At 48.3% G+C, this 17,169-nt stretch overlaps 2 protein-coding genes across 4 annotated transcripts in view; one reads left to right on the top strand and one right to left on the bottom strand.

The window, feature by feature from the left end:
* Positions 1-2,659: 2,659 nt before the first annotated feature.
* Positions 2,660-17,169, bottom strand: part of LOC149435103 (uncharacterized) — a 70,854-nt gene continuing 56,344 nt past the window's right edge. Inside the window, exons 4-5 of one of the 2 annotated variants that reach the window (XM_089663011.1) lie at positions 7,065-7,160; positions 2,660-3,249 (exon numbers count right to left, since the gene is read on the bottom strand). In XM_089663011.1, the coding sequence (XP_089519137.1) occupies positions 3,132-3,249; positions 7,065-7,160 (214 nt within the window). In that variant the 3' untranslated portion in view covers positions 2,660-3,131. The remainder of the gene's footprint in view (positions 3,250-7,064; positions 7,161-17,169) is intronic. The other variant, XM_089663012.1, reaches the window with a different exon arrangement.
* NCAPD2 (non-SMC condensin I complex subunit D2) overlaps positions 14,707-17,169 on the top strand; it is a 74,385-nt gene continuing 71,922 nt past the window's right edge. The window contains exons 1-2 of one of the 2 annotated variants that reach the window (XM_089663010.1): positions 14,707-14,791; positions 16,429-16,555. In XM_089663010.1, coding sequence (XP_089519136.1) covers positions 16,438-16,555 — 118 coding nt within the window. In that variant the 5' untranslated portion in view covers positions 14,707-14,791; positions 16,429-16,437. Of the gene's footprint in view, positions 14,792-16,168; positions 16,288-16,428; positions 16,556-17,169 lie in introns of those variants that run through there. The other variant, XM_089663009.1, reaches the window with a different exon arrangement.

Below are 17,169 nucleotides of genomic sequence, written 5' to 3'. Positions count from 1 at the left end.
ACGGAGTTTCAGCTCCCTCCAAAGATGTTCTATTGGATTTAGGTGTGGAGACTGGCTAGGCCACTCCAGAACCTTGATATGCTTCTTACGGAGCCACTCCTTGGTTATCCTGGCTGTGTGCTTCGGGTCGTTGTCATGTTGGAAGACCCAGCCACGACCCATCTTCAATGCTCTGACTGAGGGAAGGAAGTTGTTGCTCAAAATCTCACAATAAATGGCCCCATTCATCCTCTCCTTAATACAGTGCAGTCCTGTCCCCTTTGCAGAAAAGCACCCCCAAAGCATGATGTTACCACCCCCATGCTTCACAGTAGGTATGGTGTTCTTGGGATGCAACTCATCCTTCTTTTTCCTCCAAACACGAAGAGTGAAGTTTAGACCAAAAAGTTCTACTTTGGTCTCATCTGACCACATGACTTTCTCCCATGCCTCCTCTGGATCACCCAGATGGTCATTGGCAAACTTCAGACGGGCCTGGACATGTGATGACTTGAGCAGGGGAACCTTCCGTGCAATGCATGATTTGAAACCATGACGGCGTAGTGTTCTACCGACAGTGACCTGTGAAACTGTGGTCCCAGCTCTCTCCATGTCATTGATCAGCTCCTCCCTTGTAGTTCTGGGCTGATTCCTCACCTTTCTTATCATCAGTGATACCCCACGAGGTGACATCTTGCATGGAGCCCCAGTCCGAGGGAGACTGACAGTCGTCTTTAGCCTCTTCCATTTTCTAACAATTGCTCCAACCATTGATCTATTTTCACCAAGCTGCTTGGCAATTGCCCCGTAGCCCTTTCCAGCCTTGTGGAGGTCCACAATTTTGTCTCTGGCGTCTTTGGACAGCTCTTTGGTCTTGCCCATGGTAGTAGTTGGCGTCTGACTGACTGTGGGGTGGACAGGTGTCTTTAAAGAGCTCAGGCAGGTGCTACTAAGTTAGATTAATGAGTGGAGTAGAGGTGGACTTTTTAAAGGCGCAGTAACAGGTCTTTGAGAGCCAGAATTCTCGCTGTTTCTTAGGTGTTCAGCAGTGCGAGACAAATACATTCTTTACAAATCATACAATGGGATTTCCTGAATTTATTTTTTAAATTCTGTCTTAGAGTGGGAATGCCCCTACAATGTGAATGTCAGACCCCTCCATGGTTTCTAAGTGGGAGAACTTGCAAAATCGCAGGGGGGTTCAAATACTTCTGTTCCTCACTGTACAAAGCAGTGTGCAGGAGCTGACAGGGGAGAGATCTTTGTTGTTTACATACAGGTCTCTCCCCCGTCAGTGATACTCGGCGATTGCCAGGTGCCGGCGGGGAATCACCGGATGGGACCCAGTGATCGACAGCTGAAGCCGCCAATGGCTACGCGCGTAGGGCGCGCGTGCAGCGGGTGGGCGCGCGCCCCTCCCCCCCACCTAGAAATGCATAAACACACACACACACACACACACACATATATAAAATATTTTGTATGTATATATAATGTGTGTGTGATTTTGCGCAGCCCTGCCTCCCTGTATTTCTGCAATAAGGCGGCGGGAAAGCGGTTAAATAAATATTGAATATATGTGGATTATGTTTCCTCGTCCACAACCTACATACTCCAACCGAAAGACGATGTAGTTTTTCAATCCTTTTTTCATTTGTAGTTTGTGTGATCACTTTGAATAAAACCGTGATGATATTTTATACTATATGTGTATCTTTTAGATTGTTCATATACTTGTACTGGTAGATCACCCTTGATTTCCCCCCCCCCCCCCCCCCCCTTTTTTTTTTTTTTTTTTTAATTGGTATTTGAATCTCCTGAAACTTTCCTCTGCATGTTGAATAGTTGCAGGTCACCCATGCTTGGTTCTTGCAGCTGGAACATTTTAGGCTGGCCATACACTATGCAATTTTCTTGAGAATTTTGCCTTAGATTTACCAAAAACCATTTAATACGAGGTCAAATCTAAACAACACTTCCAATTAGGCTGGCCATACACTATGCAATTTTCTGCCCAATTTCCTGTAGATTTACTTTCAACTATGTAGTGCAAGGGCCCGCCTAGGTGGATACAATTGAAAGTGTTGTTTGGATTTGACCTCGTATTAAATGGTTTTTGGTAAATCTAAAGCAAAATTCTCAAGAAAATTGTATAATGTATGGCCAGCCTAAAATGTTCCGGCTGCAAGAACCAAGCATGGGTGACCTGCAACCATTCAATATGCAACGGGAAGGTTAAGACATTCAAATACCAATAAACCTGAAGAAAAAAAAAAAGGGAATATCGTGTATGGCCAGCCTTAGGCTGATCTAACAGTTGCCCAGAACCCTCGCAGGGGCGTCCAACTGGCGTCCCACCAGCTGTTGCAAAACTACAAGTCCCATCATGCCTCTGCCTTTGGGAGTCATGCTTGTAACTGTCAATCTTGCAATGCCTCATGGGACTTGTAGTTTTTGGCAACAGCTGGAGGGCCACCAGTTTGGCCCCCCTGTGAGCGCGTCTCCACTACTTCCCCCTAATCTCCTGCCATTTCTTTCTGTCCTCCTTCCTCTGAAATGTGGTGCTGATATAACCGTCTTCCTCTTTATACGAAAAATATGAATTGCGTACTTTATGGTCAGAACTTTGGAATACGGTTGGAGTTTGTATCTGTAGATTTCGGCGGGGGGGGGGGGGGGGTTCGGATATATGAAAAATGGAGCGATAGCACGGCGATATCTAGGGTCCAAGTGCTTTCAGTTGCTCCAGGTTTCATAAATCGCTCCCATTCTGGCTCATTTATAGTCAATCGCGTCGAGCGGCGACAGCATGCCTGGCGCCATTTACCCGCAGCAGCCAACCCGCTTTCACTTTACTGAACCCTAGGTCGCAGGAATAATCTGATTGGGTGATACGGGTTCTGGCCCTGTTGCCTGTCCTCGTTGCTTTATGCACCAGATTGCTGTATGAGCTTGCCGGCGTGTGTGTGTTTGCGTGTGCGTGCGTTTTGAGCGTGTGCGTGTCTCAGAGAGGATTCTTTATTTATTTTTGGGGTAGGACACTTCTGCTCATCAGCTGGTGCTCAATAATTCTCGTGGATCCTGAGCCAACCGGACTGCCAGAATTCATCGTTTTTACTGTTTCTGATTTACTGAACCGATCCGGTAAAACACTAATTTGTACATCCTTCGGGATTCTCTCCGGTGGCACGAATTCTCTCCCCGTCTTGTCCTTCGCTAACAATCTCTGAGTGCACCTTTTCACAATCAACTGTTGTTTCCCAGAAATTCCTGATTAAAAAAATAAAAAAAAATTATTTAAAAGTAAATCCGTGTGCTTTTGTGTTTCATTAACCCCTTCACTGCTGAGGGTAAAACAAATCTAAATGCCTAAGCACAATTTTGCAACGTTGACATGTGTTCGTAAGACCGTCCATATCATCACAACTACTTCGTACATCCAGGTGGATTATACCCAGGGGCGGACTGACCGTTTGGAAACTCAGGCACTGCCCGGGGTCAGTAGGGGCCCCATGAGATGCCCCTGGTACCTTTTTCATAGGCTTTTGTGAGTGTGGGCAAGGACACAGGGGCCCCATGATCCCCTATTGCCCGGGGGCCCCATGAGTTGTCAGTCCGCCCCTGATTATACCGTGTTTTTTTCAGGACAAATTGGGCTTTCATTTGGTGGTAAATGGTAATGGATATCTCCTGAATTTTTTTATTATCAAAGGAAAACTGGCCCAAAATAGTTAAAAAAAATGTTTTTTTTTATATTTAGCTGTGTGTTTCTTGTTACTACCATAACCTACCACCATAGAACAACCCACAATAAATTTTCCAGCTCTTGGTGATTGCAGTGATACCACATATGTGTATGTTATTTGTTTGTACCCGGAGTACAGCCCAGAAACAATAGTGTGCATTTTTGTTTGGTTTTTTTTTGTTTGTTTTTTTTTGTTTGTTTTTTTTAACGTAAAACACACTGACATTAAGGCTACGTTCACACTAGCCTTGTGTGCAGGCGGCAGAGAGGCGTTTGGGAAGCGTTTTTACCGCTTCCCAAACGCCTCTGCCAATTCTGCACATTACAGCACATGGTGCTGTTCTAACAGGAGCGTTTGCGTCGCGTTGCGTCGCGGCAAAACGGACGCCTCTGGTCGAGTCAGGAGGCTTTGAAGCCTCCTATTCTCGTCTATGGTGCCGCTCCGCAAACGCCCGGCCGGCGTTTGCGGTGCGGTTGCGACGCGGTTGCGGGGTGTTTGCGGAGCGGTAACACCACTCAAATGCATTATAGGCGTTTGTGGGGCGTTATTAACGCTCGGCAAACGCCTAGCAACCGCTGCTAAACCGCGCATGCGTTTGCCGAGCGTTAAAAACGCTCCGCAAACACCGGACCAACGCTTGCCAAACGCTATAGGGGCGTTTGGCAAGCGTTGGCAAAACAGCCTAGTGTGAACGAGCCCTAACTGACACCAATTTTTTTTTAAAATCCTGACCTTGACCTTGACCCAAACACTAACCCTGGTACTGAACTAGATCAAACCTTGATCTAGGTATGTTTTCTTTATTTTTTTATTTTATTTTTTAATATTTATTTATCTTTTTTTTTTTTTTTTCTTTTTTTTACAAACACTTTTTTTTTTTTCTCTCTCTCTGTCAGGAGTTAGAGAGATACAATGTATAATATAATGATACAATGTATAATATAATGATACAATGTATAATAGGATGTATATAACGATACAATGTATAATAGGATGTATATAACGATACAATGTATCTCTCTCCTCCATTCATAGAGAGAGAAAACAAACAAGGGGGCCGGGCTGCACAGTGACTGATCGCTGTGATAGCCTCTGATTGGCTATCACGTGACCCGGATTCGGGGGTCCCGATCGTTAGAACGGACGCGGGGCTCTCAGTGACACCGCGGTCTCTGTGCTGGGAGCGCACCGAGAACAGAGACAGGTATGCAAATATGCGGCCCCACAGAAAAAGAGCCCAGTTCTGTGAGGCCGCACATTTGTGTGCCGTCGGCGTCAAGGGGTTAATGCAGCAAATAGAAGTTCTGCGTGCTCGTTCACACTCGTTTTGCTATCTGAAGAGTGATCCACATTCGTGTTGCTCTTCGGAGAGCATTTGACAAGGCGGTGAGGAGGCATTGGGGTTGATTTACTGAAGCTGGAGAGTTCAAAATGTGGTGCAGCCGTGCATGGGAGCTTCTAACATCAGCTTGTTCAATTAAAGTGTTACTAAACCCTCAACCGTACAATCAGACATTCAAATAGAACACCAACATTTTTACTGCCTTTTACAACCTGAGAAAATCCCAAAATAAACATGCGAGGTTTAAAGTGTTACTAAACCCACAACAGTACAATCAGTCTGTATCTGCAGTAAAAAATGCTGGTTATACTCACTGTGGAACCTAAGGCGTTAATCCTCCACGATGTGTAAAAACGCTGTTTGATCCTGTCTTCTCTGATCCTCTCCTTCTTCCAGTGCACCCCTCTTATCTCCTGATAAGACATCGTGTGTGGAATCACTCTGCACATGCTCAGTTTATGTATTGCTAGAGACGTTTTTTTTTTTTTTTCTCCTGGGAGAGTGCATGTGATCAGCACAGAGCCAGTCAGCACTGTCCAGACAGAGGTCAAGGGTCCTGCATCCTCCTAGAGCAGAATAAAAACTCCTCCTACAAGCTTAAACGTGCTCTGCTGGACACTGATAGAAGTCACAAGACTGCTATATATTGCTGATGAGAAAAGGTATTTAGCTGTTTTATATTTACTAAAATAATTGCATTTCCATATTGTGTGTATTATGGGAGACCGGATGTAGTGAATGCGGGGTCCGGGGAGAGCGGATGTAGTGAATGCGGGGTCCGGGGAGAGCGGATGTAGTGAATGCGGGGTCCGGGGAGAGCGGATGTAGTGAATGCGGGGACCGGGGAGAGCGGATGTAGTGAATGCGGGGGCCGGGGAGAGCGGATGTAGTGAATGCGGGGGCCGGGGAGAGCGGATGTAGTGAATGCGGGGGCCGGGGAGAGCGGATGTAGTGAATGCGGGGGCCGGGGAGACCGGATTTACGATATCCGCTCTCCCCGGACCCCGCATTCGCTATGTCCGCCCCCCCCCCCCGGACCCCGCATTCGCTATGTCCGCCCTCCCCCCGGACCCCGCATTCGCTATGTCCGCCCCCCCCCTCCCGGACCCCGCATTCGCTATGTCCGCCCCCCCGGACCCCGCATTCGCGATGTCTGCCCCCCCCCGGACCCCGCATTCGCTATATCTGGTCTCCCACAGTACACACAACATGGAAATGCAATTATTTTAGTAAATATAAACTGCTAAATCCCTTTTCTCATCAGCAGTATATAGCAGTCTTGTAACTTCTATCAGTGTCCAGCAGAGCACCTTTTAAAGCTTGTAGGAGTTTTCTCTCTGCTCTAGGAGGATGCAGGACCCATGACCTCTGTCTGGACAGTGCTGATTTGCTATGTGCTGATCACATGCACTCTCTCAAGAAAAAAAAAAAAAAAACTCTAGCGATACTCACCAAACTGAGCATGTGCAGAGTGTCTCCACAGGATATGTCTTATCAGGAGGTAAGAGGGGACACGCTGGACGAAGGGGAGGATCAGAGAAGACAGGATCAAACAGCCTTTTTACACTGTGCAGAGGATTAACCCCTTAGGTTCCACAGTGAGTATAACCAGCATGCTTTACTGCATCTACAGATTGATTGTACTGTTGGGGGTTTAGTAACACTTTAAGGATTTAGGTTCAGTATCACCTTTAGTGCACTTTAGAGGTTTCTGTATGGGCCGGATTGTATTGATATACTCCAAGAAAAATGGAGAATACTCATGAAAAATCATATAACACGCGTGTTTCTTTTAATTTCCCCAAATACTTGACGGTATCATTTTAGAATGCAGGAAAGAAGGGCAACTGGTCAGTTTCCAACACCAGGAAGAATTCTCACCTCCTAGATCTCCTAGTTCTGTCCCTTTAAGTAAGGCTATGCTGCTCTGCACAGACTGTCCCTTGTCCTCCCCTCCCCCGTTGTCATCCGTGTTCATACAAGCTGCCACCACTTACTTCGGAAGCAATTTGGCACGTCGCATGTGCTGCTGTCTACGTGATCTGGCATCCTGCAGAGCTCTGTACAGAAATGTAAATTCCTGGGCACTAAATCTGCAAATGGAAAATCGGAGTTAAACGAATAATAATTCTTCCCTGTTTAACCATCGTGACTGAATGGGAATCGTTTAACCCCTCGAGTGTCAGCCTGCAATACTTCTTCAGGTCAGTTTTCAGCACTGCGATAGTTTGACAATTACTCTGTCATGCAACACTGTACTAGGGACACACTGATACCTTTTTATTTGATCGTCGAGTACGAGTATCGATACTTTCAGTCAAGTGCTCGCCGATATCAAAGTCCCGATACTTTGCGGTGAGATTTGCATCAATACAAAAATGTGTGGACTGCAAAGAGTAGCATGCGATTTGAACAGGAATGTGATCCCTGTCCCAATTACATGCGACTTCCTCCACTGTTCCTGTGTGAACCTAGACTTGTCATATCCCCGAGTTCACACAGGAGAGGTGCGGGAAACCTTCCTGCACTGATCACATGCTGAGCGGAGAGTGGGGAAGAAGGACTTGCGGGGATGTATTCCATGGACGCAGATGCTCCAGATTCTCAGATTTGAAATCCCCAAGGCTTCCTTTCCTCTCCTTGCAGGGATGACAGTTCAAGCTAGAGGGCTTCTGATTGGTCAGCACCATCACATGGAAGGTGTTGGCCAGCCAGAAGTCATCTAGCCTGTACTGTCATCTCTGCAAGAAGAAAGAAAGCCGTTTCACGGGTTTAGGGATATAAAATTCCTGCAGCTTTCTCTCCTCTCCTTGTAGGGATGACAGTACAGGCTAGTCTGCTTCTGATTGGTCAGCACTGTCACATGGAAGCTGATGGCCAGTCAGAAGTCATCTAGCTTGTACTGTCATCCCTACAAGGAGAAGAAAGAAAGCCGTTTCACAGGTCTGGGGATATGAAATCCCTGCAGCTTTCTCTCCTCTCTTTGTAGGGATGACAGTACAGGCTAGTCTGCTTCTGATTGGTCAGCACCGTCACATGGAAGCTGAGGGCCAGTCAGAAGTCATCTAGCTTGTACTGTCATCCCTACAAGGAGAAGAAAGAAAGACGTTTCACAGGTCTGGGGATATGAAATCCCTGCAGCTTTCTCTCCTCTCCTTGTAGGGATGACGGTACAGGCTAGATGGCTTCTGATTGGTCAGCACCGTCACATGGAAGCTTTTGGCCAGTCAGAAGTCATCTAGCCTGTACTGTCATATCTTCAAGGAGAAGAAAGAAAGCCGGTTAACAGGTCTGGGGATATGAAATCCCTGCTGCTTTCTCTTCTCTCCTTGTAGGGATGACAGTACAGGCTAGTCAGCTTCTGATTGGTCAGCACCCCGAAATCGGTCCGCAAAACAGTGCGATGTGCAGAATTGCAATTGCACAGTCATGCAACGCTGTACATCAATGAAATTCTTGTCAATTTTTCCCCCCACAAATAGTTAGAATAATGCAGAACCGTATCACAAAAAAAGCTCTATTTGTGGGGGGGAATGACCTGAATTTCTTTGATGTGCTGCGTTGCATGACCGTGCAATTGTCAGTTAAAGTAATGCAGAACCGTATCACCAAAAAAAAAAAAAAAGGCCCGGTCAGAAAGCGGGGTAAATCTTCTGGAGGGCAAGGGGTTAAAGCAGCTGATGAGGAGATATGCCTCCTCCCCACCTGTCAAATGCTCTGTGAAGCGCAATCTGAATGTGAATCGCACTTCAAAGAATAAACCTTTAGTGAAATAAATCGTTTGTCTGGCTCAGCCCGGCCCAAAGGAACCATTTAAACTTTACTAAAGCCGGAGTTCTGCTTTAACCAGACCAACATGGATAAATAATAGAAATGGGTTGTTAGGGATTTCTATGCCCTTTGAAATGCCGGATATAATAAATGCTGGTGACTGTCGCCTGCGCTGATGGAAGCTGATATGTGAGAACAGATGGAGCCGGGTTAATAATAAAGACCGTCTCTGCCTCCCATCCCGCAGGTGGCAAAGTACGCGTAGGAGCGCCATCCTGCCCCCGCCGTGCTAGCACTTGGCACGCAGCACAACTTCTCTATATTCGTCTTCTACTTCTTTTTGGTACGTATTATACCACATTCATGAAGCCCCCCCGTTCAAAAACCAAGGGGGCCCGCATACCCCGTATTGTACTGTACATATCATCACGTCTACTTTGTACATCCAGGTGGATTAATAAATAAGTGTATAACCACCTCCACCCCAAAATTTCCAAAAAGTCACACTTTCTCCCCAGAAAGCAATTCAATATTATAACCTTTTTGTGATAGAATTACAAAAACATATTAATATTCAAATTACATAATAATAAATACTCAAAAACCAAAAAAAGTCCAATAGAAAAGTGTCCCAATAAAAAACAGTAATGTCCAAAAAGAAGTCCCAAATATTCAAACTTTATCATCCAGTAGGAAGAAATCCTATTTCATCCCGTGGTACCTCAAAAAAAACAAAATTGAATAATCTAGTGCATTACCTTTGTAAACAATATATATTCACTCAGTGCAAAAAAACACAAAAAACACAAAAACTGTGCAAAAACTATATATATATATATATATATATATATATATATATATCTCGTGCACATATGGATTAACTGTGACCACTCCGTGAACACTGCAACACTGTGTATCCACCGACACCAATAGTATTACATACTATTATTACCCTCTGTATCAATATAACCAGCATCCAGTCAGAGATCTTCTATTTCCTCTCCAAAGAAATTTTTCCAAGGTCCTCAAAAGACAAGAAGGGTCTCAAGGCTCATATTCAAGGTATATCCCTTCAGACGAAGTCCAGAAGTGACGAAACGCGTTAAGGGTGTGACGTCGATACACACGCACGCAGACCGGAAGTGTCGCCGCGGCCATTTTGTGGGTTGTTTTCACATGGCTTACTGCATTTGTTTGGCAGAACTTGCATAGGAACCATGTTGGGAGCTGGATATGTGGAATTTTAATGTAAGTGGCTATTAAAACCTTTTATATATACCTTGAATATGAGCCTTGAGACCCTTCTTGTCTTTTGAGGACCTTGGAAAAATTTCTTTGGAGAGGAAATAGAAGATCTCTGACTGGATGCTGGTTATATTGATACAGAGGGTAATAGTATGTAATACTATTGGTGTCGGTGGATACACAGTGTTGCAGTGTTCACGGAGTGGTCACAGTTAATCCATATGTGCACGATATATATATATATATAGTTTTTGCACAGTTTTTGTGTTTTTTGTGTTTTTTTGCACTGAGTGAATATATATTGTTTACAAAGGTAATGCACTAGATTATTCAATTTTGTTTTTTTTGAGGTACCACGGGATGAAATAGGATTTCTTCCTACTGGATGATAAAGTTTGAATATTTGGGACTTATTTTTGGACATTACTGTTTTTTATTGGGACACTTTTTTATTGGACTTTTTTTGGTTTTTGAGTATTTATTATTATGTAATTTGAATATTAATATGTTTTTGTAATTATATCCAGGTGGATTATACCGTGTTTTTTTTCAGGACAAATTGGGCTTTCATTTGGTGGTAAATGGTAACGGATATCTCCTGAATTTTTTTTTTTTTTATTATCAAAGGACTATCAAAATAGTAAAAAAAATCTTTTTTTTTTTTATTGAGCTGTGTGTTTCTTGTTACAACCATAACCTACCACCAAAGAACAACCCAAAATAAATTCTCCAGCTCCTGACGATCGCAGTGATACCATATATGTGAATGTTATTTGTTGTTTGTACCCGGAGTACAGCCCAGAAACTATAGAGCGCATTTTGTTTTTGTCTTTTTTTTTACCTAAAACACACTGACATTAAGGCTACGTTCACACTAGCGTTGTGTGCAGGCGGCAGAGAGGCATTTGGGAAGCGTTTTTACCGCTTCCCAAACGCCTCTGGCAATTCTGCACATTGCAGCACATGGTGCTGTTCTAACGGGAGCGGTAGTGTCGCGGCAAAACGGACGCCTCTGGACGAGTCAGGAAGCGTTGAAGCCTCCTATTCTTGTCCATGGCGCCGCTCCGCAAACACCCGGCCGGCGTTTGCGGCATGGTTGCGGAGCGTTTGCAGAGCGGTAACACCATTCAAACTTCATTCTAGGTGTTTGTGGGGTGTTTTTAACGCTCGGCAAACGCCTAGCAACCACCGCTAAACCGTGCATGCGGCGTTTGTGGAGCGTTTGCCGAGTGTTAAAAAACGCTCCGCAAACGCCGGACCAACACTTGCCAAACGCTATAGCGGCGTTTGGCAAGTGTTGGTAAAACAGTCAAGTGTGAACGAGCCCTAACACTAACTGACACCAATTTTTTTTTTTAAACCCTGACTTTTGACCCTGACCTTGACCCAAACACTAACCTGTCCCGGAATCACCATGTCCCTGGCAGCCTCCCCTAACCTGTACTGTGCACTCCTAATCCCTTGTACCCTCCTGATCCCCCCTCCTTGTACTGAGACTTCTGCCCCCCCCCCCCCCTGTACTGTGCCCATTGTGTCGATTAGTCTTCGATTTACGTCATGTTTTCTTATTGTTTAAAATCAATTTGATTGAAAGTACTAATAAATATACACGGCTCAAAACAATGCAAGGAAGACTTTGTAATCAGAGTCTAGCATCAAGTCAGTGAGACTCCTGGGATATTGATCTGGTCGGGTAAGTCGCAGAGGGGGTTGTTAATCAGTTTCAGCTGCTTTGGTGTTCATGAAATTAACAGGTGCACTGGATGGGCAATAATGAGACGACCCCCAAAACAGGAATGGTTCTACAGGTGGAGGCCACTGACATTTTTTCTCTACTCATCTTTTCTGTTTTTCACTCGTTGTGCATTTGGCTCGGGTTAGTGTCAAAACTGGACCCTACAGAGGTTGCACAGGCACGGAAGGGAGGGTGGGCATAGTTGTCACTCTTGATGAGGGCTTATGACAGGTCCAGTGGCTTTATTACCCCCACAACACTGCAGGATGATTGCTGATGGAAATGAAAATGATCGACCTACAGAGGACTGAACTCAAAGACACCCCGAAAATCAAAGTGAAAAAATGATGCAGCAGGCGAGTCCATTGTGCTGAAATGTCATTGCAGCAACTCAGAATGGTCCTCAGTAGTTTGTGTGGCCTCCACGTGCTTGTATGCATGCCTGACAACATTGGGGGAGGCTGCTAACGAGACCACGGATGGTGTCCTGGGGGATTTCCTCCCAGATCTGGACCAGGGCATCACTGAGCTCCTGGACAGTCTGAGGTGCAACCTGGTGGCGTTGGATGGACCGAAACATGACATCCCAGAGGTGTTCTATTGGATTTAGGTCAGGCGAGCGTGGGGGCCATTCAATGGTATCAATTCCTTCATCCTCCAGGAACTGCCTGCATACTCTCCCCACATGAGGCCGGGAATTGTCATGCACCAGGAGGAACCCAGGACCCACTGCACCAGGAGGAACCCAGGACCCACTGCACCAGGAGGAACCCAAGACCCACTGCACCAGGAGGAACCCAGGACCCACCGCACCAGGAGGAACCCAGGGCCCACCGCACCAGGAGGAACCCAGGACCCACTGCACCAGGAGGAACCCAGGACCCACTGCACCAGCGTAGGGTCTGACAATGGGTCCAAGGATTTCATCCCCATACCTAATGGCAGTCAAGGTGCCATTGTCTAGCCTGTAGAGGTCTGTGTGTCCCTCCATGGAGATGCCTCCCAAGACCATCACTGACCCACCACCAGAACGGTCATGCTGAACCATGTTACAGGCAGCAGAACGTTCTCCACGGCTTCTCCAGACCCTTTCACGTCTGTCACATGTGCTCAGGGTGAACCTGCTCTCATCTGTGAAAAGCACAGGGTGCCAGTGGTGGACCTGCCAATTCTGGTGTTCAATGGCAAATGCCAATCGAGCTCTATGGTGCTGTTAGGAATGGACTGGCCAGCAATGGTGGGACTCACCTGCCTTTTGATCTGCAGTACCAGGGCTGGCCAGCGGGTGTTCCCAGCAATCAGAGACTCAACTCTGCAGCCAGCTAACACCTGTAACTGATGATGCTGGGGTATTTAAGGGATGGCCAGACCCACAGACTCTGCCTTGGTGTTGTGTTTGTCCTGGGCCCTGTATCTGTCCTGCATCCTGTTTCTGTTCCTTTGCTGACTTCTCCTGCTCTGATCCTGGCTTGTGACCCTGACCATCCCTCTGTCTGACCCTCTGTACTACGCTGCTTGCTACCTGCTGAACCTGGCCTGTGACCCCGACCATTCTCCGCTTGCTCCCCCTGTACCTACCTGCCCAATTGATATTGACCCGGCCTGCCTGACGACGCTTGCTTGTATGTACTGTTATCTGTGGGTGGTTTGGTTTGGTTTGTTTGCACTGTATTATGTTTTAGTATTGCACTGCGTTTATGTTTGTACTGTTAGTGTTAATAAATTATATTGTTTATAACATATCTGAGGTCTGCGTTTCCCTGCTTCAGTCACACACCTCTGGTCATACCTGGGAGCCCTGACAGGTGCCGGGCAGTGAGCACAGGGCCCACTAGAGGACGTCGGGTCCTCAGGTCACCCTCATGAAGTCTGTTTCTGATTGTTCAGAGACATTCAGACCAGTGGCCTGCTGGACGTAATTTTGTAGGGCTCTGGCAGGGCTCATCCTGGTCCTCCTTGCACAAAGGAGCAGATACCGGTCCTGCTGATGGGTTAAGGACCTTCTATGGCCCTGTCCAGCCCTCCTAGAGGAACTGCCTGTCTCCTGGAATCTCCTCCATGCTCTTGTCTCCTGGAATCTCCTCCATGCTCTTGAGACTGTGCTGGGAGACACAGCAACCCTTCTGGCAATGGCATGTATTGATTTGCCATCCTGGAGGAGTTGGACTGCCTGTGCAACCTCTGTAGGGTCCAGGTATGGCCTCATGCTACCAGTAGTGACACTGACCCTAGCCAAATGCAAAACAGAAAAGATGAGTTTGGGAAAAAAAATGTCAGTGGCCTCCACCTGTAAAACCATTCCTGTTTTGGGGTCGTCTCATTGTTGCCCATCTAGTGCACCTGTTGTTAATTTCATTAACACCAAAGCAGCTGAAACTGATTACCAACCCTCTGCTACTTACCTGACCAGATCCATATCCCAGGAGTTCATTGGCTTGATGCTAGACTCTGATTACAAAGTGTTCCTTTCATATTTTGGGGCAGTGTGTATAAAAAAAAAAAAAAAAAAAATTATATATATATATATATAAATTTTATTTATATAAATATTATTTTTTAAATTTATTTTATATATATTATTATTATTTTTTTTTAATCTGTCCATTTCGGTTTTCGGAATGGACAGAAATGGACAGATTCACCTCTTCCAGCCCATTGGCTGGCTGGCCTGCTCATCAACTCAGCCGTCCAATAGTGCCAGCAAGCTTTGCCTCCCCAGCGCGATTGCCCAGCGGAGCCGTCAATCTTTTTTTCTCGGCCTTAGTTCATTGGTTCATTTTAGCTTAGGTGTGATTGGTCAGCCGGCCCGGCTTGCTAGTTTCGGATTGGCCGGCGCTCTGAATGCGTAAGACCCGTACGCTGACTGGTGATTGGCTGGCTTTTGGCGGGAGGAGCGGATTTGAAGTGATCGGTGGGTGCTGGCGATTGGATATCCGCTGTCCGGTTCCGGTGTGCGAGGAGGAGGGGCTCCGGGTGAGTGCGGCCGGCGCTGGGGGGGGAGGGGTTGTGACTTGTTTTTACATCTGAAGGATTCAGGAGAAGTCTCTTCGTCACAGCTGCTGGAGGTCTTCACTGGCTGCATGCTGCTTACTGTCTGGGTGGTGGGGCCCCCTGGGAGCTGCTTGAGTCCGGGCCTGTGGGTGGTTGTGGTGATAGTGGGGGCCCTAGGGTGCTTGAGGTGAGCGTAAGGGGCCCCGGGGTTTCTTCAAATCAAGTTGGTGGGGTGAGGGGGCACTTGGGATGAATATGGGGGGCCCCGGGGTGAGGGGCATGAAGGTGGTGGGCCTTGAGATGGGGTGAGGGGTCACAGGTGAGTCGCCAGGGAGAATGAAGTTGGGTTGCTTGAAACTGGGGTAGCCAGCCCCAGTGGTGCTTGGGACGTAGGTGAGGGGCCACGGGGGTGCTTGGGATGTAGGCGAGGGGCCACGGGGGTGCTTGGGACGTATGCGAGGGGCCACGGGGGTGCTTGGGATGTAGGCGAGGGGCCACGGGGGTGCTTGGGATGTAGGCGAGGGGCCACGGGGGTGCTTGGGATGTAGGCGAGGGGCCACGGGGGTGCTTGGGACGTATGCGAGGGGCCACGGGGGTGCTTGGGAGGTAGGCGAGGGGCCACGGGGGTGCTTGGGAGGTAGGCGAGGGGCCCCGGGGGTGCTTGGGAGGTAGGCGAGGGGCCCCGGGGGTGCTTTGGAGGTAGGCGAGGGGCCCCGGGAGTGCTTTGTAGGTAGGCGAGGGGCCCCGGGAGTGCTTGGGAGGTAGGCGAGGGGCCCCGCGGGCGCTTGGGAGGTAGGCGAGGGGCCCCGCGAGCGCTTGGGAGGTAGGCGAGGGGCCCCGCGGGTGCTTGGGATGAGGTAGGCGAGGGGCTTGGCTTTGGGAAGATGAGCTCCAGTGCTGCTTGATATCAGGAAACAGGGGGCCCTGTGGATCCTGGTGACGGCTCTGTGCTCTGCGTGTTGTATGACCGTTCATCCGTGTCAGGTTCTGTATTTCTCTCGCATGTTCACTTTTAAAGTGGCCCTGTCATCCCGCCTATGGAGGAAGGCCAGCCCTGTTACTGCCAGGGTCTGTATCTGTAAATGCCACTTCATTGCTCCCCAGCTTCTGCAGGTATTCAACCCTCCTGAATGGAGTGAGAACCAGCTGCTGCACACAATGCTCCTCTGTCTGTACATCTCTATGGGATGTATGATTCGACGGGAGGGTCCACATTGTGTGGCGGGGGGGCTTTCTTTTATAAGTGACAGTCACTTCACAGCAAACCCGGCCTCTGCCCATTCAGGGTAGATCTACAGGAAAGCTTTAATTCCTCCCCCAGCAGCGAACTGACCCCCCCCCCCCCCTCTCTACAGGTTCTCACAGAGGCCTATGGACTGATTGGCCCAGTGCCATCACATGCCCCTCCATCCCTGGAAGTAGTAGATATTGCCTTTCACTCCCCACACTGGACGAGCCATTGGATGACTGGAGGGAAGGTGAGCGTACATTGGGGGTGTACGGAGCTTTAAAGGTGAACTCCGGGATTTCTTGCCTGCCCTCCTTATTGGATGCCGCTGTATCGACTTTCCATCCTAAGTGCCTAGATCCATATAACATTTCCTTCCATTTTCTTGCAGGCTTCCATCATGTCTGTGCAGTTCATCATCCCTCTGGCCTTCAGAGACCTCCTGAAGAGCGGTGGTGTGGGGCAGTATGTGGTCCAAGAGGTCCAGCCTGTGCGGCAACTGCCATCCCAGCTGAGCGGTGAGACCTGAAAATTGTCTTCTGTCATCCTTATCTTTGTTGTGGTGGTGGCCGGTGTCGCTTGTCGTGGTGGTGGCCGGTGTCGCTTGTCGTGGTGGTGGCCGGTGTCGCTTGTCGTGGTGGTGGCCGGTGTCGCTTGTCGTGGTGGTGGCCGGTGTCGCTTGTCGTGGTGGTGGCCGGTGTCGCTTGTCGTGGTGGTGGCCGGTGTCGCTTGTCGTGGTGGTGGCCGGTGTCGCTTGTCGTGGTGGTGGCCGGTGTCGCTTGTCGTGGTGGTGGCCGGTGTCGCTTGTCGTGGTGGTGGCCGGTGTCGCTTGTCGTGGTGGTGGCCGGTGTCGCTTGTCGTGGTGGTGGCCGGTGTCGCTTGTCGTGGTGTTGTCGGTATCGCTTGTCGTGGTGGTGGCCGGTGTCGCTTGTCGTGGTGGTGGCCGGTGTCGCTTGTCGTGGTGGTGGCCGGTGTCGCTTGTCGTGGTGGTGGCCGGTGTCGCTTGTCGTGGTGGTGGCCGGTGTCGCTTGTCGTGGTGGTGGCCGGTGTCGCTTGTCGTGGTGGTGGCCGGTGTCGCTTGTCGTGGTGGTGGCCGGTGTCGCTTGTCGTGGTGGTGGCCGGTGTCGCTTGT

Source organism: Staurois parvus, unplaced genomic scaffold (genome assembly GCF_062004578.1).
Source record: "Staurois parvus isolate SC_StPar_1 unplaced genomic scaffold, SC_StPar_1.0 ptg001612l, whole genome shotgun sequence".
Lineage (NCBI taxonomy): Eukaryota > Metazoa > Chordata > Amphibia > Anura > Ranidae > Staurois > Staurois parvus.
This window is presented reverse-complemented; position numbering and strand designations above follow the sequence as displayed.